Here is a 27,333-nt window from a genome sequence, read left to right as displayed (position 1 = left end):
CGGGGAGTGAGAAGGGTTTGTCAAAGATGCGCTATTGTTGTTTAGGTCAAAAAATGGTGCCAAAGGGGGCTACCATGATTCCATGGACCATGAAAGGTTTTTAAAGTGGTTTAAGGAACAACTATTGCCTAATATAGAAGACAGATCTCTAATCATAATGGACAATGCTCCCTACCATACGCAAAATAGAAAATAAAGTGCCAACAACCAGCAACAGAAAAAGTTAAGTCATAGAGTGGCTTTCTTTTAATAACGTCACCCACGACCCATCAGCAACAAGCCAAAATTGCTGCAGATTGCCCAAGTGTCACAAAGAAAAACAGAGGTATGTGATAGATGAGATAGCCCGTGCAAATGGTCATGATGTGCTCAGACTGCCACAATATTATTGTCAGTTTAACCCCATAGAACTTATATGGGCTCAAATAAAGGGGGATATCAGAAAAAATAACTCTAATGCAAATCAATCTTTGAAAACTGTTGAGCAGCTTACGAGACTGGCGATAGGCAAAGTTACAACAGAAGACTGGAAGAAATGTTTTCACCACGTTAAGAAAAATTAGAAGATGATTATAGAGGAAAGATGTTGCTAGAGAGCATATGTTTGAAAGTTTTGTTATTGACATTGGAGATGACGAAACTGACAGTGATGATATTGATATTAGGGAGGATGACACTGACAGTGATGATATTATATCAATGATTTTCCATTATTTGTTTTTTAAAAAGTTGAAGACCTAACAGCGTTTCTATAGTTTTCCATTTTTTTTTTTTGATAGGGAATTTCATAACTACAGTATATCCATATGAGTTCCTTTTTTTAATATTTAATGGCATAACAATGTACATATCTGTTTATAAATTCTTTTTACTTGGTTTAATAGAAAGGGGATATCAATGTATCTCTATAATTTCCCATTCTTTTTGTTTCAATAGGTAATGACATGACTATGTATATATGTATGATTTTCCTTTATTTATTTTTTAAATAATGATGACGTAAGAAAATTTGTAAGATTTTAATTTCTTTTTGTTCATATCGATAGCCTAATGACATACCAATGTAAGCCTACTGTGTATAACTTTCTTTTGTGTTTATGACATGATATATCTGCATGAATTTCCATTCTTTTTGTTTAAAAAGATGAAGATATAACAGTCTTCTGATTAGTCTCATTATCCTACATGTACTATGTATATACAATTATGCAGGGCTGTGGGAACGGTTACGGGAGCTATTCTAACTCAGGTATGAATTAAGTGATTCAAGATAATCAACTACCTTAGGAGAAAAACTAAGCAAATTTTTCCTAAAACATTGTTGTAGACATGTTGTCAAGTGTAACATGTATATAAAGGAGATAAACATTCTGGTGTAAGAGTAACTCAAGCAATTCTGAAAAAGACAGTATATTATATTCGTTACATCGTCAACAAAATTGTACTTTTGTTTATTAAGTGAACATATGAAAACCATAAGCTTTTGATGTTATTGGCCAGAGAAACAAGTTCTGTTATTTATCAGTGAGCCTCATAAAGCATGTACACCCAGATGCATCCATCTGATTATTTACTTTTCTTTTATCAGATATGTCCAGAAATATGGACATATATAATATTTGAGTAAAAATGTTCGAAAGTCATAATGGGAATTCTATGCATTTATTTACCAACACGCCAACGGCTCTAGCTGAGAGGCGTCTCTCGGCACTACTGTCAAACCGAGTCAAGTACGGATGCAACATAATAAGACATATTCTTCATTTTCTCTTTACATATTACACGCATTTAAAATCTGAAAGCACCAGCGTATTCAGGGTGATTTTATTGTTTTAAAACACAAGATTTCATTTTATCTTGATCTCATGAATTATGCAAAATCCGATGATGAATAAAACAGGTATAAAGATGAAATGTTTCTCCCTTCACTTCTACTCGTTGTAATTCCTTTGTATTTTAACTTATTGATTTCAGGAAAAGATTAATTAATTGTACATTTAATACTGAATCCGATGGTATGATCAAAACTTTCCTATCTTTTGTAAAACGTGAGATAAATGAAGAAATGTAAACATTTTGCTAGTTTTCTAAGCTACAAACGAAAATATGACCCACTGAGCGAGCAGTCTGCCTCCCGCTACCAGCCAATCAGAGGCCGCCAAACAAACGTCTCGTAGGCGCAAGAATCTACCTTAAATGAATCGACTATAGTAGTGTAGTTTCCTCATCCCTTCTTACTTCACAGAAACTACAAATTCATTTGCAATTTGAAGATAAAGGAATGTAGCTCAAGATACGAGCTATTATAAGGTAAGAAGTGATTATAGTGTTCCCCATTGCAATAGAGGGTGCGTCTGATCGGCTCTTGTCTCGCTCCCAGGTCTAGACCTCTTCCAAGCTCACAGGCCCAGAGGAGAAGGAATGTCGAAAGCCTTACGGAGGTTACGGAGAATCCCCACCGATCAGGCGTCCCCTCGGCAGGTTCTGTAGGACGTCCCAGACTGCCAGGGATAGCCATTGGAAAGGCATCCTAATTCAATGTGTTCCCCTTATTATTATCGTCTTGACAAATAAGGAGAAGTAACATTCAACGGCGTAGATTAAATGAAGATGCAAGATAATCTTGTCTGGCTATCGGAACCTCAGAAGAGACGGAGAAAGAAAGACATCATTCGATAACAGTTGTGGTAGAGGCATTGCCCTATCCGGGTTCGTCCCCCGTACAGCTGGACGGGGGGGGGCTCTATCCCATGGGGGTTTGAAATAGTTATTTCAATAAATTCCTCATCGGTACATGAAAATATATCTATTCTGAGAATAACGAATTAGATATTAAAGAATATTTGTTGATCGAATGAATTATAAGGATCTCATTTAGTGATTACACATATATATATAACTTTTAAGCTTCTAGCTCCTCGGGCATGAAGCTCCGGTAACAAGGCTCAATGCGCCTAAAGCGTCTGAAACAAGGCGCAAAGCGCCTGAAACGAGGCGCAAAGCACCTGAAGAGCCTGAATAGAGGCGCAAAGCGCCTAGAACACTATGAACCAGGATCTTCATCGGAAATGGAAGTCCTTCTCATTCAGAAGAAAGGGAGGGCTATGGACGAAAATGAAAGTGTACAAGAGATCGGAACCTTCCGCACACGGAACCTTCCGCACAAGCGGAACCTTCCAGAAGGCGGAAGATTCCAGATTCGAATCGCCTTCCAGGCTCTTGGAATTTTCCAAGAAGGAATATTTTCCAAATGTGCAGAATATTTCACATAAGCGGAATTTGACTATAACTCGGAACCTTCCGCACAAGCGGAAGCTTCCAGACGTAAAGAACTTTCCAGGCGAGGATCGCCTTTCAGACGCTCGGAATTTTCCAAGCGGGAATCTTTTTCCGGATAAGCGGAACTTTCCAGGCGCGCGGAACCTTCCGCACAAGAAAAACTTTCCAGGCGCGATACGTCTGCTAGGATCCAGGAGTATTCTGATCACGATACTCCTCCTAGGCGCCAGGAGTATTCGGAACGCGATACTCCTGCCAGGCACCAGGAGTATTCCGAGCACGATACTCCTCCCAGGCGCCAGGAGTATTCAGAGCGCCAGGAGTATTCGGAACGTGATACTCCTACCAGGCGCCAGGAGTATTCCGATCATGATACTCCTCCTAGGAAAGCGATACTTCTGCCAGGCGCCAGGAGTATTTCGAGCACGATACTCCTCCCAGGCGCCAGGAGTATTCGGAACGCGATACTCTGCCTGCCAGGCGCCAGGAGTATTCCGAGCACGAGGAGTATTCCGATCGCGATACTCCTCCCAGGCGCCAGGAGTATTCTAGGCAAGATACTCCTGCTTTGCGCCAGGCACTTTCTCCTACAAGAAGAGCCTGACAACCGCCAAGAGTCCTCCAGGCGAAAGGTGAAAGACATTCGAGGCTTCTCCTGATAGGGACGGGAGTTGTCGCACAGGCGGCCGTCGCCCTTGTCAGGATAGTCTTAATGCAATAAAGGCGAGAGCAAGTTCGGCTTTTTCCTGGCAGGGACTCAAGATGTAGCACAGGCTGCCGTAGCCCTTGTCAGGTTAGAGTCGGTACTGCTAAAAGCCCTTCACCTTTCGAAAGGAAGCGCTCTCCTCCGGTTGCTCAATCTTCTCCCAACTTGAGGAATGGAAGATAGAGCAGAATTGTGAGAATTAGTTCAATATTAGTAAGAGGATATTAAAATCATCCTCCTTCTTAAAAATAATGCAACCAACCATTTACAGAAAGAGGGGCAATCGTTTGGAAGTTGAACAAGATTTGTACGAGCTCTCATTCATTGATTAGAGGCTCTTCCAGATAAGAAAGGCATAAATACGGACTTATCTCCAAGATAATAAAAGCTAGAGTGATTCTCTTCGATCCTCGGTTGTCATTTGCGATATCTTTCGACTAATACTCATTCGGGTTTATTGACGAAAAGAACGAAGAGAATAAGATTTCCATTCTTTCTCTGCATGTCGGAGAGGAAAGAATGTCGTAGAAGACTTAGTGTATACGACTACTGAGTGACAAGTCATATACGCATACCATAGTTGCCTTTCTGGTTCACTACGGAATTATCTATATCCTTACAGGATTTTCCTAGTAAGGACTTCGCTTAAAAGGTTTGTTACGACAATACCTACTCAGCTTCGGTATTTAACAAAGGTTGTTTGGCTTAAATTTGCATTATTGAGAGCTTTCTTAGGCTCGAGAATAATTTTATTATATCCATTCATTGAAGGGAGTAACTGGCAACTCAGGATGAATGCAGCCAGGCAGTGAACGAGACGGCTGTAATTGTAAGCCAATCCAGTACCATCCGGTTCTCGGTCGTGAACGGTTGGTTACATCTCTCTCTCCTAAGAGATCGAATCCTTCACCGTATGTTCCCCCTACAATCAGGGACTGACCCACGAATTGAGGGGATTTTTAGGCAAACATGAATAACATCGTATTCGTTTTGCTAAGGATCTCTCTCTGCCTCGGCGAGGAAAGAATGTAGTAGAAATTCACCTTAAGAAACGGTTACGGTTAACTTAATGCACACACCGTGGTAATTACAGAATTCCTACTATCCTTACAAAGAGTTCCTAGATGAATGCTGTTTACCACAATGTGACGGTATTATAAAGGATTTTTTTTAATTCGGCAGAGCACGATTTAACCTATTTGGAAACAGTCACGGAACGTAACGATCCTTACCAGGTTCGATGCGGGATTTTGCACGTTCGTGAGAACCTTCTTGATCGACGATAATAACTGCTAACGTATGTTTAACATTTATTGGAAAGAGTTGTCAGAACCTGCGGAAAGTATTCACAGATCTCTTCGCAAGGTAGAAGATGAACGAGCTTCTTATAGATTGCTTCCTTTTCCTCGAAACAAGAGAGGTAGCAAGATACGCCATCTTTAATTTAAATAGGGGAATAAACTTTAGTCTTTTTTCCCCTAGTTATATATATTCTTAACAGATATTAAAATAAATGGCCGTCAAAGGAAGAAGATGAATGCATCATTTTGGCAATAAAAAGGTTGGATTCACAGAGGTCACGTTCTTCTCTCAGCATGTGTCGGAAGGTTTTTTCTAAGAGAGTAGAGATTTTATCGGAATTTATTATAAATATTGGACCTGAAAAACCTATCCACTCTGAGTCTGTCTGCGTGCAGACTGACCAGAAGTAAATATGAAGGAGAGGATTTTTCAAGGGAAGCTTGATAATTCCTTTAAATATGTTAAAAACATAGAGTTGCTGCAGATCGTGTTAGATGGAAAGGGGAAACTGTCCTCTTCCGATACCTCTGTGAACCACATAATGGTTTTCTTCCCTTTCAGGGGGAAGAATCACCTTGGTATTTTATGCTATCAATGAAAACAGTAAAGAGATATACTCTGTCTCGACAAAGAATATTAGAGATAGTAGAGAATTAAGATCTTCGGGATCTTATACAATACCTCTATACGATAAGAGTAAGAGATCTTATACTTAGAATGGGATCCTAATTTGGGCCTCAGATTCCGTGTTCCGACAAGATGGAACTGCTCCTAATCAAATGTTTCTCTTGGTCCTAAACGATCAAAAGGACAAGTGAAATTTTGGGCTTTAGAATCTGGAATTAAATTCTATGAAGACTCGGCAATGGGTTCTGGCCAGCATAGTATGTTTGGCAAAAGAACTAAAGCCTTTTATTCCTGGATCAACGCTTTCAGATAGAGGTTTCGTTGTCCGGGTAATGTATTGACGTTGTCATCTACAGAAGAAGACAAGGTTTAAACGTTTACCGACAGAGTCTTTGGAACGCGATGAGGGCTCAAACTACTTCCCAAAAGGTTCAGAGAGATACATTGAAGAGCTAGAAATCAGGAGTCCTACCAATTTCAGCTCAGAATCTCTTTAAACTTCCAGGCTCCTTCCCTTCCTTCGGGCAAGGATAGGGAAGCTTCTGCAACGAGAAAACTCATCAACATGTAGGAGGAGAACTCGTTAGCAACGGAAGTATTCAATAAGGATCCTCCTCGGAGGAAGACTTGTCTCTCGGACTTTTAGATTTCCTATCGTCTACTGGATGTAGCGGACTAAAATCACCTCCCCTTGCCGGAAAGGCCAAAAGCTCAAAGTGAAAGAATTTCTTCCACCCTTCTCCAGTCTCCTGATAAACGATGGTGGATCTTCAGGACTTTCGGACAATGTAGCGCCAGTCAGGCGCCAAATGCCAAACAGGCGTGAAGAAGCCAGAGAAAGACAGTCAATATGAACACTGTCATTGTCTGATAAGGAGAAGAGCGGGCCTCCAACCTGGCGCAGTGCGCTAGAGGCGAACAAATCGGGAAAAAGTGTCCGATGTGGACATCGCCAGTTTTCCTCGAGACTCTTAACAAGCTCGAAGCTCCAGCAAGTGGGGAGAAGTCAGCCACGCGCCAGGCGCGAGGCTCCAAACAGGCGCAAGGCACTGGCAAGGTGCGAGGCACCAGCCAGGCGCGAGGCGCCAGGCAAACAGGATGCGCCAGCCAAGCGCAAGGAGCCAGGCAGACGCAAGGTGCCAGCCAGGGCGAGGCGCCAAGCAGGCGCGAGGCGTCAGCCAGGCGCAAAGCGCCAGCCAGGCGCAAAGCGCCAGCCAGGCGCAAGCCAGGCGCTAGGCTTCATCCAGATGAGATCCAGTTCAAAGAAAGTCCTAGTCTTCTTTGAAACAATGGTGATCTCTAAAGCACTTCATAAGTGACTTGATGATACCTTCAAACAGCTGAGAATTTAAAAGCTCATGAAGTGCGAGCTTTTGCAAATTCTTGTTCTTTCGTAACAATATGTCAGGAAGACATATTAGCTTTAACATATGAGAGATGCAACTATGTGTTGACTGCTCATTACACGAAGGACTTCAAGTTAACCTACGAGAGATCCTTCTCTCTTGGTTTATACGTATCAGCGGATACGTTGCTGGGATAAGGAGCCGACACTGATCCTTTAATAATGAGTTGAATTTATTTTAACTTAGTGATTTTTTTTTGAGGTTTGAAAGGAGTTTGGGGGATAACTCTTTTTCAATTCTAGCGCGAACCCTCATGTTAGGAACAGGTGATCGGGATCAGTGTTGCGCTCCTTAGTTATGCCAATAGGCATAGGCATATTGTCATATAAGCGGATTAGCACCCATTGACAAATGCCAATTAGGCTCGACCGAGTAAGTGGATAAGACCCCATCAGTAGACCCACAAGAACTCTTGGCCACAGATCACTATCTTGCTAAGGCTCTTGAGACGAAGCAGACTCCTATGCAATAGCTAGGAAGTCGACCCTTCGTCTAGAAACACAGAGGAACCAAGGTCTATAAATACCTACAACATATATTGTTTACCTGTCTAGTCAGGAGTTAGCTGTCTCTTGCCCTCCACCAAAGGGTGTCAATCAGCTATGTATATATCTGACAGGTAAGTTGAATGTATGAAAATGATATTGTTATGATACAATAAAGTTTCATACATACTTACCTGGCAGATATATACGATTGAAGACCCACCCAGCCTCCCCGCAGGAGACAGGTGGAAGAGAGAATCTGATTAGAAAACGGGAATGGTTCCTAGTCCTGCCACCCAGCGGCAGGCCGGTAGATCACCTGACCTACCTGTAGCGTGTGCCGCGAAATTCGAATTTCTGTCGGGGACGACGGAGTCGATAGCTATGTATATATCTGCCAGGTAAGTATGTATGAAACTTTATTGTATCATAACAATATCATTTTCTTACCGCCTTTAAGAGAGGACGTGCTTTACCTCCGTCCTTTTAAAGCCGGTTTAGTTTGCCCCCTGTTGTTTTGCTTTTGTTGTTTGGAATTCCTGGGCATGTGATCATAAAGCCTTCTCATGCTTTGAGACTTCCTGGATATCACAAAACCCAGATAAACAACCGGATATTTTCTTCGGCAATCTCGACGTCGAGAAACTCATCGTGTAGTAAGTCGTAGGTGCAGAAACTCTTAAGGTACGATAAATTCGTTACCCGTGCTTTGGAATATCACATATTCATATGGATTGCCTGTAAATCCAAAGCTTGGATGTATCAGGATGTGCTTTGGGAAGTAATTATGACTAATTGTGCTTCTTTCCCTGCGGGGAGAGGTGTCCATCGCCATCTTGTTTTCGTTCCAGATACGTGGATAGGGATGATGCAGGTGTGCGGTTGGCGTTAGGCTTATCAGGAGAACCAACCCAAGAAGGACAGTTGGTTTGATGTATAACGTCGTGCTGCCATCCAGGGTCCCACGTGATGGATGTCCCTTTTATCCTGATATTTATGCACTTAATGGCGGTCAGATGCGTCGCCATCTGTAAAGAAGCAGATAGTGCAACATGGCAGCCTTTAATGTCAGGTTGCTATGCCTACGGGAATATCAACAGCCTTGCACTTCTGGTAGGGTGCTGGCTTCGCATTCGAGATGCTCAGTGACGTCATAAACATGGCGACTGTCATGACGTCACTTCACAGCTGAGGCCTACACGGAGACATGCTTCCATTTTTCATTTCGAGGTACAAGAGTACTTTACAACTATGCTTTCGGATTTGGAAATTTTTAATTACAAGCATTAGGAGATCTAACAGTCACATAATGGAAAAGACAAGTCTTTCCTCTGTATCCTTCCGCTTAGGCATCAGCAAGCTTAGGTGACTGGCTTTGACGCCAGTGCGTTTTCCTGCCAATCCTGGAAGAATAAGGACTTCGTAGCTGATCCTCGAGCCAAGAGGAGAAGTTTCTTCTCCATCTTCGAGCCAGGATTGTTACACCCCTATTATATGAAAGCACAATAAGTAGTTGTAATTGTCAAACAAGTGAATGATGGAAGTTTAGTCTAGTGTAGCTGTAAAGAGTTGGAGAAGGCTAGAATCAGAGACTTCATGACTGATCCCCGTGCCAAGAGGAGAAGAATAATTTCTTCATCTTCGAGCCAGGACTGTCACATCCTTGTAAAGTAGAAATGCCACAGCAGGTTGGGTCTCTTGATCTTGGCTGCAAGAGTACCATCAACAGCCAAAACCGCTTGCAAAATGGCGGTAGTCATGACGTCACAGCCTACTGCTGCCAACCTTTCGTCGTCTTCGGTGGCATCATTATATTACGCTTTCATTTTGGGGGCACACACTTATGGAGAAATATGAATTTTCTCATCGAATAAGCGGCTGTGCCGTTGTGTGCTCCAGTTATGTTTGAAATAAGAAAGCTTAAGCAGTACTTTAGCTCTGTCAACTTTAGACGGTTGCTGTTTAGGTTGTCAGTAGTCCAGTGGTAGACTAGGCTGTGATAACCATGTCGGCTGTAGAACTATGATGGCCGTAGATCCATGACACTGCGATGACATCACAGCCTACTGCTTCTCGATCTACTTCGCTTCCTCTGGAACCAAGTATGCTTTCTGACTCATTGGTACACACAGTAATGAAGAAATTACAAGATCTAGAGGTGAAAATTGCTAAGAAAGACAAAAAGAAAAGGTGTGATTCGTCTTCTTCTTCGTCTTCTTCCTCTAGCTGGTGTCATCGTTACGTTCGATGACGTCACTGTGTGTACCAGTCAAGCGTTGGAGGATACGGGATTTCATGACTGATCCTTGGGACAAGAGGAGAAGAGTAAATTCTTCTTCATCTTCGAGACAGGACTCTCACATTCCAATCAGCAAGAAAGTCAAGAAGTCAGTGGCTGGTAAGCTCAAAGCAAGCGGATGAAATCGTTTACAAGAGTCCGAACGAGCGAAAGCGTTGATGGTTGCTGGGCTAGCGGCCGACACGGAGTTGCCAGTGGAGACTACAGAGTCTAAGAGAGACTACAATGCTGTTGTTGAACTTGATACATACACCAATGCTTTTACAAACTTTTTCATGGACTCTAGATGTCAGAATAATGAAATATGATAAAATTGCTCTCATATTTGTATAGTATAGGATTGCAAATAGATACATTCTCATATCCTACTGACTATTCAGGATCAAGCCATCAGTGGCCATTAAAGATCAAAGATGCCGCGGCCGTATGGTCGGACGGCCATGGCGCACCTGGACGTTTGTCAGAGGATAGGAGTGAGTTAACGTCTCCTGGGGCTGAACACAGTACGTTAGAACCGGAGGAAAGAGAAAACCAAGAGTTTCTGGCTTTGTATGCGGGGGTGATTGATTTGATTTGTCAATTCGGGGAGCACAGAGACACCGGCCAGTATGCTTCCCCTGGGGATTGACATGGTGTTTGTATTGAAAAAGGGTACAAAGGTGTATGAATTACCTTGTTCAAGTCATGTAGAGTCCGTTTTACAACACGTAAATGCACGGATTGCTGGAAGGCTATGGATTCCTCTTAGTAATCGTATACAGCCTGAATGGTGGGAATTAGCATACTTTGGGTTGACCCCAGAAAACTTCAAACCTTTACAGGTAAGAAGAATTCCCATGTTTTATATACCTATTTGTTGGTATAATCTGGTTTGTTCCTATAAGAATATTGACCAAACGCTTCGACTCTTACACAAGTAGTTAAAGTTAATCGAAAGCTTGGTTCCTTAGAAGTAAAGTCGAAAGGAGGAGGTGAACTTTTTTCTTTCGCCACTTAAGGTAGCCAAGCCTAAGTAGGGCATTTGTAACCTAAGATGCTTTAGCCAGGCTAACTGATTCATACCTTTTAGCCTTACAAGTGGTTAAATTCGTAGCCTATTCCAGCCAGTCCGAGTCTACTGCTACTATCTTAGTTAATCTGAGTAGTAGTTCTTAGCTTAGGCTGTCTGAGCTAACTGGTTTGGGTATGCATGTGCTGGCTTGGACTAGCTAATGGTTGCAGTTTAGTTTTTGAACCTGCAATTACTATCTTAGATTAGTCTGAGTGGTACAATTATTAGTTAGCTTAGCGTAACTCATAAGTTGGATGGTTCCGACATACATATTGTACATGTCAATTTAGCCTGAACATGCCTTCACTATCTTAGCTTGGGCAAATTAGTTAAGTTATAAGTATAGCCGAGCATAGACTAGCGTCTAGGCTACCCATTCGAAACACTTTTACCACCTCAGCCTAGAAGGTTGTGGTTGTAGCCTAGCATGTATAGCCCAAAATTTTCTTGAACAACTTTACCCTAACCTAAGTCATTTAGTTTCTAGATTAAGTCAGTCTATACTAGCCTAGCCTAGTTAAGAGTACATCTCTGATGGACAACCTACCCTAAGTGATGGAGGAGTTAGCCTAGCCTAATTGGAAGAGTTAACATAGCCTAACCTAACCAAGCCAGGGTCAACCTGGTCTTGCCAACTTAAAATAAGTTAGTCAATTCTTAGTTAGACTAGTTCAAGTGGTTGCTGGCTAGATTAACCTAAAATCTGCAAATGAGTCTATTCCATCCTGGTCTAGTTTCTATATTGAAGTCATGAACCTAACATAGAGGGCTCAAGCTTCAGTTGGCTGAAGCAAGGCATTAGAACCTCATCATATCTGGAAGGGGAAGGTGGGGAGTTTCCCATTCTTCAAGAGTGAGGTGGGGTGAAGTGACGTTGGATACAATTCTGGGCTAGGTTACTTGAGAATGTCACCATGGTGGTTTCTGGCAATATAGGATTTACCTTTGGAAGGTAGCATATTGAACATATGCTCGTATATTGTAACAGGTCACCGCATAAGGTGTTTCGTGGTTGAGAAGTAACATTACTTGTGGGAGTATGAGCCATGTCCTGTTAACAGATTAATTCTTTGGACAGGAGGATAATTAGGACGTGTCTGAATAGAATATATTGTCATAGGACATGCTCCTGGGGTTTCCCTATGATATCGTCCATATACGTAATTGGAAAAGTTAAGTGTATCTTAGTTTTTACAAAAACACTGAGCTGATTAATAGCTCTCCTAGGGTTGGCCTGAAGGATTGGATATTTTTTACGTGGCTAGGAACCAATTGGTCACCTAGCAACGGGACCTGAACCTTATTGTGGGATCCGAACCGCACTATATCGATAAATTAATTTCTATCACCAGAAATAAGTTTCTCTGATTCCGCGTTGGCCGAGCCGGGAGTTGGACCTTGGACCACCGATTTGGCAGATGAGTGCACAAACCACTTGTCCAGAGAGGAACTCGTATACTAATGGAAAAACCATGTAAGAGCTGTCTCTGGGGTTTCACCCTTCGAGGAGCCTGAGAACTCCATTTGCGATACAGTGTTCCCCCCGTATTCGCGGGGGATGCGTACCAGACCCCCCGTGAATAGTTAGAATCCGCGAATGTTTGGAACCCCTATAAAAGCGCTAAAAACAGCCTATTTTGTTAGTTAAAACTTAAGAAAAACCACTAAAAATTTTTATACTTGGTTTTTTTAATGGTTTTATCACAAAAAGTCCATTTTATGATGAAATTGATCACAAAAACCAGGAATTTGTGGATATTTCTCATAGAAAAATACCGCGAATGCGCGAATTTTCCGCGAATAATGCGGGGGAACGTTCCCGAGAGAAATCCGCGAATGTGTGAGTCCGCGAATCCGGAGAACGCGAATACGGGGGGTCCACTGTACTGGGAACAACCTGGGGGTTACGCTAACTCTAGGTTCTACCTGTTCCTCCATGTCCCGAACGGAAGAATGGCTTCCAGTAATTAAGGAGGACCCAAGATGAGTGGCTGATAAAGTTTATCATTGCACAATCATTGCTACCAGGTTCGTGTGGGGAATAGGCACCACCGATAGGTAGAATTAATATCTCAAGGTCTGGAGGTTGCCCAGTATCCCTTTTTGAACTAGTAGTTTTAAGATTTTGGGTGTAGAGTGTCACCTGGGATGTAACATGACTCCAAAGGTCTTCGGCTCACATATACAGAATGACTCTTTGGCCGTGACTACCTGTATAGAGGAGGTTTTGGTCCATTAAAGGCATTCGGTCAGTAGACAATGATCTGGTGGAGAGGTTGTCAGAACAGAGGGAAGTCTCTCTGTAATTACATGTATGGTGATATACATTGGACTGGTGATTGGGCATGTGAATATCACTTCACACTGAGTAATCTTCAGATGAATCAGGAGCAGTGAACTGGATGGGGCACATAAGAACGATCTGATAACTGAAAACATACTCTATATCGGAGTAGAATTGATGGATTACCACCAGGCACATACATCAGTCACGTTACAGGAAACTGACCGTGGATGGTGGTCTTCCTCTGACCTAGGTAGAGTGGAAGTACTCAATAACCAGGTTTTTGACATAGACTCAAAAGTAGTTAGGAACATCAGTTCCAATTTGCCCCAGAATCCGGAATAATGAGTCAATGCAGCACAGGTCATGATGACAGATAAATTTCTTAGTCATGCTCAGTACGGTGTGAGTATGTGTGAGAGACCTTCAGGAGGGCCGGCTTTGAAGTGTCAAAGTACTCTGTGGTTATAGAAAGAAGTACGTCACCTAGAACATAAAGGTGGTAGACGTAAAGGAACAGGCCAAACAGAGGCAATCGGTTAAGCCTACTCCTTGTTGTCAAGTTGTACCAATGAGGTTATACAGAAGAGAAGGTCATCAGAGGAATACGGGCCTTCTGGCAATTAGGAACACATCTGTTAAAATGATCATGACAGTTGGTCTGTGACTGTATCAAAGCTCAAAAATGAGCAATGTTAAGAAGGTGTCTGTCTGTTCATTGAAATTTGAGAGGGGGTTCAATATTATGAAAAACCACTTTCAATATCCTGTATATAAATAAGGTTGCCCAGAGGTCCTTGGACACAATTTCCTTAGGTCCTTTGGTGGCTGCTCAACAAATGGTGTAACTCAGCCAGTACCCCTAGCGGGTCAGTTGGTATCTTGTCTAAGATGATGGTATGAATGTGAAATGGAGGAGTTAACTGGCCTCTTTCCTTTGTTAGGGTTAGTATCAGTAAGGTACCTATCAGTAGCAGGACATTCCTCTCTTTAGCAAGGGGGAGAGGAATGATACCAAACCTACATGAGTGGATGAATGTTAGAAGAACAGATCTTCTTATCTTCCTCGGACTCAATGAACTATGACATTTTGTAGAACCCAGAGGTCTGACTCTATGATATTAATATGTCTCAGATTCAGAAATACTGGTCAGTTGCTTTGTTGATCAAAGGTGGCAAACTCCCAGTTGTTAATAGTACTTACCTCCCACCAAGAGTAAGTCTGTTCTAATGTTAAGACCAAAGGTTGGTTTTGTATATGAACAAATGACAAATTTTTAACCAATTTGTATTTTTCATAACTTACAAACCTGAGGTCTTAACATACAAAGGCCCACCTCTAACCACCCCTCTATCAACTAACCTGGGTTGGAAGAATAACTAACGGGGTTGCGAGTTAAAGCAGGGAATGTGGGTGGCTCCACATGTCTCGTGACCAAGCACAGATGCCAGTAGTCCCTCGCGTACACAATTATTTTAAACTTTACCGGTTTCCAGCTGGCGCTGAGTATTTATCCTAATGTTAAGACCTCAGGTTTGTAAGCTATGAAAAATAAAAATTGGTTAAAATTTTGTCATTTTCTGTGTCCTACAGCTAGTGGTAGTAGTGTGCAGTAGGCTATACTTTCAGTAGTTTAGATAAAAAGTCAGTATTTAAACCCATAGCCTATGTAAAATAAAAAGAATTCTATCTTCTAAGTAGTGTCAGTTATATCACATGATAAGTAAATATATGGGCTAGTGTTTAAATACAAAATACTGACATTTTGGTATTTTCAATGGACTGATCTTAGAGCGTACAGGGTGGTAGGACAACTCTTGTCATCTAGGTCTGGCAAGGCAAACTGTTTGTAATAGAATGGTACTTTTATTTCTCATCATGTAAATGAACACTTGGATTTTTTCTTACTGTTCATCTCGTGTTGTGTTGTACATAATTCTCACTATTATTGTTAGTTCAAACAGCTTGGTTTTGGTATTACCATAGCCCTCAATATATAATAAGCCAACAATAGTAGCTGATAATGCAAACCCACAAGACTAGCTAAGCAGTTGGAAAGATAAATAATTAATGTCAATAATTATGATGTCATTCATATAAAAATATAAATACTGATAAAGCACAATCCTGGTAATCAACCTCAGTTGGGGAACATTGTTATTTTGAAAAAGTCATTTAACAGGGTAAATTGAAAACAACTTTTTATCAAGAAGGATAAAGAAGTGTTTGAAATCTTGAGTTTACGTATATATAAATGGAATAGTTTGTATAGTAATGGACAAATCTTAGACATAAGGTAGCCATCGGTGAACTGAATACTGTATATCAAGTGGTAGAAACTGGGAGGAGCCACAAAAAATCTGTGAACCTTACCAGTAGAAGGTTTAACCTTTATCATGGCTTAAAAGTTACAGAAATGGTACATAAGAGAAAAAGATTGCCCCATCACTTGTGTAGAGTGTATGCTCTACAGTGACCTAACACTTCTCAAACAATATCCAAGAAGTTACAGAATACTTTCCAAACAGTAACAATGGACTTAAACTACATACCACTGTGTTTTTAAATGTGAGTACGCCTCAGTGCAGACTGGAACAGTTGCTGAAGTTTGGTAACAGAGGGATTAACTGGTGGTAAGGGAGTGGATGGTGAGAAACCCCCACTCACTTGCAGCAAGCCAGCAATTTTATAAGGAAGGCATTGTTTTGTCTACTGCAGTAGCCTCCCTCCCCTTTCTCATATTCTACTTCAAGCTTATTGCTTGTGTGGAAGGTTGTTGTGCTTTACTAATAGGAAAATGGTTTTGTGCCCTTGGAAAGTACTGTATTGGTTGACTGGATAACCACTTGAGATAGGTATTCATCCACTAGTGAATTTACTAACACTAATGTACAAAACTCTAACAGGAGTCTGTATATTTCTCCCATGTATTTACCATTATTCTGTATAGATCATAGATTATATATCTAATGTGTTTGACTTCATTCAGATGGTCTGCCACCAGTTGGGGAACTACAGCTTAAGAAACACAGAAAATAGCTTACTTCTAAATAAATATTGTGGATCTCTCCTAGATAGTTAGCCCTAAGGGTTTTAACCCGGTATGTATCCACCTTTGCATCGTGTTTAGCACAAGCCCATTAGGGGATTATACCATAGAAACATAAACAAAAGAATGTAAATATCATAAAGGTAATGACCCCCAAGAAATATTAGTCCTAATTAATGACCCCAAAACTTTGTTGGGGTCATTATCTAGGAAAGATCCAACATTGTTTTATAAACATCCTCCCTTCTGTCATGTTATGCAAGTTTGAGAAGATTTTCTGTGGTGTTATTTAAAGTGGCTGGATCATCTCAGAAGCTACATTTACTTTAGTTGCCTTACAGTGTGTTTTGTGTGGCCACATTTACATGGAATAATTTTTTTAGTTTCATATAAGTAACCTACTAAGTATAATTACATAGCCAATTTGATTCTGTAATTACTTGGTAAGTACATATGAAAATTTTTTTTTATGAAATAACAATACTATGAAACTTAATTTTATTATGAAAATAAAATTTTTTGTAGTGAATCATAGTGTGCCACAGACTTTGAGTTAGCTTGCTAGAGGATATAGTACTAAGAAATTATTTTCTTGAACATGGCATTTCATAATATGTATTGCTTCAGCTCTCATACTTATTCTGTTAGTTGTTTCTGTATTTCGTTTCACGCTTGTCTTTGCTTGCACTCATGTTTCACACATTTGGCTGTTCATTTCTTTACAAACTTGCTGATTAAGTGAATGACATTTTAGCTTATTTCATAAAAATCTATGCATTATGGATAAGAAAAGTAATGTAAAAGTTAATTATTTTAATTATTACAAGATATTTTATTTAGGTTAAGGTTTAAAAACCATGGAATGAATTTTTTTTAATTTATTATTTTTTTACTTATAGGTTTGTATGTAAAGAAAAAGAAGGATGGGGAAGATTCAATTGAAGTTATCAACAACTAGTCCAAAAAGTGTTGAAGCACACCTCTTACCAGAACATAATGACACGCCCCCACCTACTCGGAAGGTAGGTTATCTGTTCCAGGTAGGTTATCTGCAGCTTAAACTCTTCCCTTCTTCAGGTATGGAACTGCAGATGACATATGCTATTATATGTAGCTATGAAAATTTTGTGTAACATTGCAACCAAGTCATGTAGACTTCTTTTTTCTTTATGAAAATATATCTTGGTAAATGGGTAGTTTATAGTTTTTAGTTACTGCCATTTTGCATTTTATGGGCCAGATATCATTTGCTATTTTTATTTAAATACTGTAGACTGTTTCAGAGGTATTGGAACTGTACTTATTAAGCGCATAAGTTTGGCAGCTGTTGAACATGAATGGGAGCATATTAAAGATATTTGAAAAGAAAAAATGTATGGAAGTTGAGAGCTAAATTCAATTATGTTTGTAATGCCCGTTTCTCTTTTCCCTGATTAACCCTCTTACGCCAACTGGACGTATTTTACGTCGACATTTTTTGTCTCCCGTGTGCCGACTGGACGTATTTTACGTCGACTTACAAAAGTTTTTTTTTAAATTCGCGGAAAAATACTTATAGGCCTACCAGCCTAAAACTTTTGAATCAGCGCTTTGGGGGATGCTGGGAGTTCACGGATCAAGGTTTTGTTTTGTTTACAATCGTTACGCAGGCGCGCAAGCGCGAATTTCTTTCTTGCCGCACTAAAAAGTATCTGTGACACATCTCAGAAATTATTTCGTCACTTTGACATAATTTTTGTACCATTGTAAATTAGCCGTTACATGAAGTATTATATATGAAAATGTGCACATTTTTATGTGAATACAAAACAATAATCAAAATACTCATGATTGTAGCTTTTATCAGTTTTGAGATATTTTCATATAAATAACGATAATTGCCAAAATTTCAACCTTCGGTCAACTTTGACTCTACCGAAATGGTCGAAAAACGCAATTGTAAGCTAAAACTCTTATATTTTAGTAATATTCAATCATTTACCTTAATTTTGCAACTAATTGGAAGTCTCTAGCACAATATTTTGATTTTTGGTGAATTTATGAAAAAACTTTTTCCTTACGTCCGCGCGGTAACTCTTCCGAAAAAAATCATACATGCGATTGTGGTAATGTTTGCACCATTTTAAAATTAGCCGTTATATAAAGTTTTATATATGGAAATGTGCGCAATTTCATGCTCAATACATCTAAAACAACCCATGGTTGTAGCTTTTATCAGTTTTGAGATATTTTCATATAAATAACAATAATTGCCAAAATTTCAACCTTCAGTCAACTTTGACTCTACCGAAATGGTCGAAAAACGCAATTGTAAGCTAAAACGCTTATATTCTAGTAATATCCAAGCATTTATCTTCATTTTGCAACAAATTGGAAGTCTCTAGCACAATATTTCGATTTATGGTGAATTTATGACAAAAAAATAACATTTTCTTTTACATCCGCGCGGTAACCCTTCCGAAAAATCATACGTGCGATTGTGGTAATGTTTGCACCATTTTAAATTAGCCGTTACATAAAGTTTTAGGTATATAGAAAATGTGCGCAATTTCAGTAGAATACAACCAAAAAATAATTGAGGGTGTAAGCTTTCTCATTTTTGAAATATTTGCATATAAATCACGATAAATAGAAAAAAAACCACGTTCGGTCAACTTTGACTCTACCGAAATGGTAAAAAAACGCAATTGTAAGCTAAAACTAAAACTTACAGTCTAGTAATATTCATCATTTATCTTCATCTTGAAACAAATTCGAAAGTCTCTAGCAAAGTATTTAGATTTTATGGTGAATTTTAAAAAAAAATCTTTCCTTCCCTCTGCGCGCGGATTCTCCGCCACATCTCCGAAATATTTGCTACCGTTTCATATTAGCATTTCATAGAGTTTTTATATATGAAAATGTGCGCAATTTTATGTAGAATAAAACGAAAAATATTTGAAGGTTGTAGCTTTTCTTATTTTCCGAAATAATTGCATATAAAAAAAAAATATATATATACAGGCAGTCCCCGGGTTACGACGGGGGTTCCGTTCTTGAGACGCGTCGTAAGCCGAAAATCGTCGTAAGCCGGAACGACGCTTGGAAATATGTCTTAAAACTAATAAAAGTTATAAAAACCTTACTTGTAATCCTTTGGTTACACTACATGTCGTTTCCTGTAGTTTTATGTACAACCTGGAGTTATTTTCATAAAAGAATGCTGGTTCTTGAAGGTAAAAACTATTGTAATCCTCTGGTGACACTACATTCTTGAAGTTTTATGTACAACCTGGAGTGATTTTGCAAAAATCTTGAGGGCTAGAAAACAGCTGATTACTATTTACGTATCATATAGACTAATTAAAGTAAATGTATCTTTAAATAGGCTTATATATTAGTATCAACAAAACATTTCCTGCCATGAGTCAGAGGCCGTTTAATTAAACGAACACTTCTCTGTCCTATCTGTTCAGAAATAAACGTTACGTCAATCCCCGAGACCATTTTTGCCAAAGCGTCTCTCTCTCTCTCTCTCTCTCTCTCTCTCTCTCTCTCTCTCTCTCTCTCTCTCTCTCTCTCTCTCTCTCTCTCTCTCTGATCAAATTACATTGGAAACTTGACATACGATTGCCCTAATATACGAATGTTTTGAGATATAACAGAAAATTGCGAAAATACAAGCTTTGATATACAACGAATATTTGAGATACGATTTTGCGATGAGTGTTAGTTGTATAGGCGACCGATAAAATGGCGTTCAGTCTGTTTGTTTGTTGGTGCTGCATGTTAACACGTCGTTGTTTAGTTCGTTGTATTTGCGCCTATTTTTCGTGTTATTTTGTCTAGGTTTTATTATTAACCATGGGTCTCAAAGCTAAAGACAAAGCAGGTGATAAGAAAAAACCCAGAAAATTATTTCGATGGAAGCAAAACATGAAATTATCGATTTGGCAACGAGTATGGTCGAAATCCTTCTACAATATCCACGATCATCAAGCAGAAGGAAGCTATAAAAAAACCCCCGAGACCATTGTTGCCAAAGCGTCTCTCTCTCTCTCTCTCTCTCTCTCTCTCTCTCAACTCTCTCTCTCTCTCTCTCTCTCTCTCTCTCTCTCTCTCTCTATCTCTCTCTCTCTCTCTCTCTCTCTGATCCAAATACGTACTGGATAATGTCTCTCTTTGGATACTTCGATTTTGCCAAATATTGAGGGCTACAAGAACAGTTGATTACTATTTACGTATCATATAGACTAATTAAAGTAAACGTATCTTTTAAATAGGCTTATATTATTAGTATCAACAAACATTTACTGGCATGAGTCAGAGGCCGTTTAACGAAACGAACACTTCTCTGTCCTTAACTCGGAGCGTCGGTAAGACGCCTCTCTCTCTCTCTCTCTCTCTCTCTCTCCATCTCTCTGCTCTCTCGTCTCTCTCTCTCTCTCTCTCTCTGATCAAATTACTGGATAATGTCTCTCTTTGGATACTTGGAATTTGCGTTGTAATCTAACCAAACTTCGTTTTGGTTATTATTACTGGAAACAGCAATGATTTTTTCATTTATTTGCGCTTTTGGACTGTTATATGTACTAGTAATGTATTCATTCGCTTGGAAACTAGTCCGCATATGAGGCGTCACTAAAAAACATAGAAAAATACAACATAAAAAGTGTCGAAAATCATCATAATCTCAAATTTTTGTTTTGTGTAATCTAAACAGAAAACTTATTTTTATTAATATACGGTGCTAAACTATAAAGGATTTTTATCATAGTATGCGTTTTTTAAAAGCGTCGTTAACTCGGAGCGTCGGAAGACGCCTCTCTCTCTCTCTCCTCTCTCTCTCTCTCTCTCTCTCTCTCTCTCTCTCTCTCTCTCTCTCTCTCTCTCTGATCAAATTACTGGATAATGTCTCTCGTTTGGATACTTGGAATTTGCGTTGTAATCTAACCGCAGAAACTTCGTTTTGTTATTATTACTGGGAAACAGCAATGATTTTTTCATTATTTGCGCTTTGGACTGTTATATGTTAAACTAGTTAGTATTCATTCGCTCGAAACTAGTTCCGCATATGAAGGCGTCACTAACAAAAACCTAGAAAAATACAACATAAAAAGTGTCGAAAATCATCATAATCTCAAAATTTTGTTGTAATCTAACCAGAAACTTATTTTTATTAATATACTGTGCTAAAGAACTATAAAGGATTTTTATCCATAGTATGCGTTTTTTAAAAGCGTCGTTAACTCGGAGCGTCGGAAGCGTCAGCGTCGTAACCTCGGAACAAGCGTCGTAACCCAGGACGGATTTTTCCATTGAATATTTAAGAAAAAGCGTCGTAACCTCGGAACGTCGTAAGCCGGAACCGTCGTAACCCGGGGACCGCCTGTATAAAAAAATTCAACATTCGGTCAACTTTAACTCGTCAGATATGGTCGAAAACTGCAATTTTAAGCTAATACTCTTACAGTATAGTAATATTCAATCATTTTTCTTCATTTTGAAAGAAATTGGAAGTCTCTAGGACAATATTTAGATTTATGGTGAATTTTTGAAAAAAATATTTGTTTATGTCCGCGCGTTACGAATTCATGCATTATTTTGTGATAATATTTTCTCTGTGTTACTTTTATCGTTTTACAATGTGTTGTATACCAAAATGATCGCAATTTAGTGTACATTACAACGGAAAAAAAGTAAACTCGTTACCTTTAACCATTTTGCGCACAGCGCGATTTGAATACAAATATATATATGAAATTTTGTTTTTGCGCATCATATATCGCATTATTTATATATGATAATGATAATTTTTTTTCATTTCTGATGGTTGCATACTAAACTTCAGCCAATGACAAAAAAAAGGAGCCAAAAATGAACTCTTAATCTTGAAAACTAAGCGTGCTGTGATTTTTTGAAAAAAATATTTTTTCCGCTTCCACGCTACTCTGAAACACCTCCGGCACACGGGAGACAATTTTTTTTTTACCGCTTCGGCGTAAGAGGGTTAACTAAATCCACCATATGTCAAGGGACATCTGTTGCTTTCTTTGGAGTTTAGTACCACATCTTTTCCTGCACTCTTCTTGCTCGTGTTGACTCTAAAGCTTCACAGTCATAGAGTACTCATACTCAGTTTGATTGAAATGCAAGTACACTGTAAAGTAACTCACAAATTGCACTTAGTTTGGGTAAATAGACAGTTCATAGCATAAGCATATCATCTATTACTATTGTTACTCATTAGGGTCAAACAAGCAACAACATATAATGACTTCAGTCAATTACAGAAATTACTAATTACCAGATTTGTTTAAGAGAAATCAAGACCCTTTCTCTACATAAAGAATTCATTGCGTTGTGTTACAGACATGAAAGGACATACTATATTCTATTGTGCTTTGCTCCCGAATTATTACTTACTAGTTTCATATGAAGTTGTTGCTGAGTTCGGATTACAATAGGCACGGGTAAACCACGATACCATTAATATATATTCAATTTTACCCAGTCACGGAATTCCACGCACAGATATGCATATCCCTAGCGATTTATCCCAGTGAGGCAAATTAAATAATATATCATATAATACTCATCCAAGCTTCGGTTGATTAATCCATCCACTTCATTAAATGCTGGGAAGGAACGACATCGTTAATCGAAGTGAAATTCTATTCACTCTGATTAAGTTCTGTTACCAAACCACTCTACCAATGTTGAGAAGTGACTGACTCCCGTTCTCTTTGCTCACTTCTGTATCGAAAATAATACGTTCGCTCTCTCACCCAAACCCACGACTTCGGCCTCGTTCGCTCACGCCAAAATTAACAACAAAACGAATGAAGCCACCAAACCAACACGAACCGAACGAAACTATCAAACAACTTACATCGCATTGTTAACCAATTATACAAACCATTCACAAGACAATATTCCTTGGTAACAATGCTTATTACAATTAAATATAAATAAAACATTAATTTGTACACAAACCTGCACATTTCCACTTAACACCATGTAATATAAAGGAACATTTTCCATATACAACATGAACATAGATATTCAATCAAAATTTATTTTCCATGTCGTTATTGTAAGTAACGACATATTCCCCGCCACCAAAAGTCATAATATATTAGTATTTACAACAGTCCCTTTTGAATCAAATCTTTTCTAGTTTCTGCAGCCACCCGAGCAGCCTTCCTGGATGGTCGGGTACTCATTTCAGGAATTTTGGCAGGATCAGGAGTCTCAACTTCTTGCCACAACTCTAACGGGTACAATTTCACAATGGGACGCATGATCTGACCATGGGAGGTTTTGAGGGTAGCTACTCTAACTACATTGTCAGACCCCACATGCACCTGAATCACCTGACCCAACTTCCATTTGTTTCTTGGCCCTTCATCATGTACGAGGATGACATCTCCTATTTTGGTCCAAGAATTATGTTGGACTCCAATTCGATGAGTCTCTCTTAAAGAAATCAAATATTCATGTTCCCATCTTTTCCATAATTGATCACACAATTTGGATATGTAAAGGAATCTCTTTTCTACATTTTCAGTTTTACTATACAATGGATCTTCAGATACCTCCTCCCAATTAATTGTTTCTTGGGAAAGGATCTTAATTTTCTTTTACCCAAGATCAGATGATTAGGTGTTAAAATCTCCTTCTGATCAAGTCCCCCGATTTGTAGCTTAGTGGCCTGTCATTTATGATAGATTCCAATTCCACTAAAATGCAGGATAATTCATCATAACTGAGAAGAGCTCGACCGACTACCTTCTTCATACAGTTCTTCAATAATCCGATCAATCTCTCCCAGATTGCACCAAAACCAAGGTGCTCTTGCTGGTATAAAAAATTTCCACTTACACTCGATGTTCTCCAGAATGGTTTTGAAAAAGGGGCTATCTGCCATCGTTTTCAGATATTCAGATGCTGCTACGAAAGTAGTGGCGTTGTCACTCAACATTAGTGAAGGAAAGCCTTTACGGCTGCTAAACTTCCGGAAGGTCATGAGGGGTATACATCTGACTACTTCCAGATGTATACCCCTAGTGATCGGGCATGTGATTAGTATGACATACACCTTCTCCGGATTTTGCTTCCCTTCTTTTATCCATAAAGCCCCGGTGTAATCCACCCCCGTAACGGTAAACAAAAAGGGTTGTTTCCGTTGTACCCGGAATTCCGGCAATGGGGGTACTATATTAGTTCTATATGCTTTTCCTTGAACTTTCTTACAGATCACACCAATGATGTAACACGCTCTTGACGAGTTGTCGAAGCCTGTGGAATCCAGAACTCCTGTCTTACACTAGCTACAGTAGCGTTCACCCCCATGTGTGCTTGCATCACATGATGTCGTCTTATTATTAACTTACTCAGAACACAACCCTTTGGCAGTAAACGTAGGAAATTTGACTTATTCAGGCAGTGTCGCGTGTTCCAACCTGCCTCTACATCTCATTACATTATTATCCAAAAACAAATTCAACTGGCAAATTAAATGTCAATTTTGGGTTTGTTTCCTCCCTCTTTAGGGCTTTATATTCTTCTGGAAAGTACTCTCTCTGCATGAGAACAATTGTTTTGACCTTTCCTTCTTGCAACTCTTCCAGAGTTAAACCACCAGTTTTTCTGTCATTGGTTGATAGTTTGCAATTCTTTATAAATCGCATTATCCAAGCTATGGTCTTAAAGACCTTGTCAGCTCTGCTGAATCTTTCCCAATCCAGCAGGCGTGTTTGCATCTATGTCCCCTACAACATTGACCACAATGTCCTGTTCACCCTGCATATGTGTACACCCACCCATGACCTATCAATTGGCAGTGTGTGATTTTTAACCAAGGGGTCCCTCCACCAAAAGGAGTTTTTTTGCTAACACCTTAGTCCTCTTTCCCTGTGTCAACCAATCACTGGGATTTTCAGATGAGGGTACGTAAGACAGGACTGACCCCGGAATCAAAGAGTTAATCTCAATTACTCTGTTTCTCACAAAACACAGGCAGAAACATACTGGACACAATCCAGCTAAGGGCGTACTTACTGTCTGACCAGACATATAATGTTTAAACTCCTTCTCATCAAAGGAGTCCTTAATAAAAAGTTTTGCCATTCTTGCTCCTAGCAACAATGCCATTAGTTCCAATTTCGGAATAGTCAATCCTTGATGGGCGCCACTCTATCCCTTTGCCATAATTATATTAGAGCTTTCACCATTTGCTCTATAGGCCACACAACCATATGTAGTTTCGCTAGCATCGCAGAATATGTGCAAGGTATCACCAGTTCCCAGGCTAGCACTCCTAGGAAAAGATATTTCAAAACACTTCTCTAAGTCCTTGCGTAATTCACTCCATTCTCTTGTAGTGGGTTGGCGAGTTGTTCGTCCCAATCAGATGTTGCTTCCACAATTTCTGCAAAAAAATATCCTTGCTTTCATAGTAACAGGGAGAAGCAATCCCAATGGATCGTATATTTGGGCAACGGTATTGAGAATCTCTTGCTTTGTTTGACTCAATCTATTAATACAAGTTGGATTTATAGTTAAGACGTCTTTAATTATATCCCAATTCAATCCCAATACTTTATGAATTTGTTTTTGTTTGGCTTCAATTTGATAAGCAGCAGCAATAGTTTGTATAGACTCGCTATTGCTAACCCACTCCTTCAAAGATAAGTGAGGCCTGAGCAAAAATTTTGTTGGCATTAAAGTATTAAATCCATTAACTCAGATTCACTATTAGCCGTAAATTGCAAATTATTTCTACATACAAACCTCTCTCCAATCTTTCCACTACATCCACTGTATTGGACCGGGGTAACCACGAGACCACAGTGGACAAGTGATGCTTTATGGTTGCATTTAGAAGAAAAGGTGAACATGTAGCTCCAAATAATACTACTCTAAATCTGTATACTATTACTTTTACTATTGGGATCTGTTGGATTTTCCAACCATACGCATATAATTGCGATCTTCTTCACGCAACTGTACCATTAAAAATGCCTTCTCAATATCACCAATACAAGCAAAGGTGTTAGTTCTAAATTGCAGTAGGACTCTGAGTAGATCAGCCGTTACGTGTGGTCCAGTCCATAGACAATCATTCAGACTTAATCCATTTTTACCTTGTTTTGATGAGCAATCAAACACTATTCTTATTGGAGTAGTGGCACTGTCTTTAAGCACTCCATGATGTGCCAAGTAATGACAATCCACATCAGATTTATTATAGATCACCTTCTCAATGAATCCTCTATCTTCTTGCTCTTGCAAGATTTTCTGATTATGATCCAAGTAATCCACATCCTTCTGAAACTTGATGGTCTGCTGTCGAAGTCTGCTCATGGCTAAACCAAAATTTGTCTTCAATCTGAATCTATTGGTTCTCCACGGCAACGCCACAACATACTGTTTATCAATTTCAGAATAGGTTATAGTGCTCTCAAAGTCCTTTAAGACCCTCTGGTCTTGTTCTCGCAACTCACTGCAATCTATTCCCAATCTGTCCAAACTCCACAATGCGTCCAGATCAGTCTTGGGATTTTCATTATGAGTAGCTTCAATTTCTTCAGTTTGTACAGCTAGCTTCAAAATTTGTCACATGAGTCTCCCTAGTGGGGGGAGCACTACATGTGCCTGTCACCACATAACCGAAATATGGCCGTCAGCAATATTAAGCAATCTTTAAGTTTCTTTTAACCCTTTTGAACCCTGGATGCAAAAATATTGTAAACATTATCAATAAACTTTAACAAATCAATAGTTGATTGATTCTCAACAGGCAAATCAAAATCTTTATCAGCCAAGTTGATCTTAGTTTTACATAACGACTTCAAACTTCT

General features: G+C 39.5%; 1 protein-coding gene across 11 annotated transcripts in view; it reads left to right on the top strand.

The window, feature by feature from the left end:
- Positions 1-27,333, top strand: part of LOC135216042 (lysosomal alpha-glucosidase-like) — a 152,271-nt gene that overhangs the window by 28,105 nt on the left and 96,833 nt on the right. For 4 of the 11 annotated variants that reach the window (XM_064250990.1, XM_064250995.1, XM_064250991.1 and 1 more), the window contains exon 2: positions 17,389-17,529. In XM_064250990.1, the coding sequence (XP_064107060.1) occupies positions 17,413-17,529 (117 nt within the window). In that variant the 5' untranslated portion in view covers positions 17,389-17,412. Of the gene's footprint in view, positions 1-16,429; positions 16,542-17,388; positions 17,530-27,333 lie in introns of all 11 variants that reach the window. The other 7 variants (XM_064250996.1, XM_064251001.1, XM_064250997.1 and 4 more) reach the window with 3 other exon arrangements.

The sequence above is a fragment of the Macrobrachium nipponense genome, chromosome 6 (assembly GCF_015104395.2).
Source record: "Macrobrachium nipponense isolate FS-2020 chromosome 6, ASM1510439v2, whole genome shotgun sequence".
Taxonomy (NCBI): Eukaryota; Metazoa; Arthropoda; class Malacostraca; order Decapoda; family Palaemonidae; genus Macrobrachium; species Macrobrachium nipponense.
This window is presented reverse-complemented; position numbering and strand designations above follow the sequence as displayed.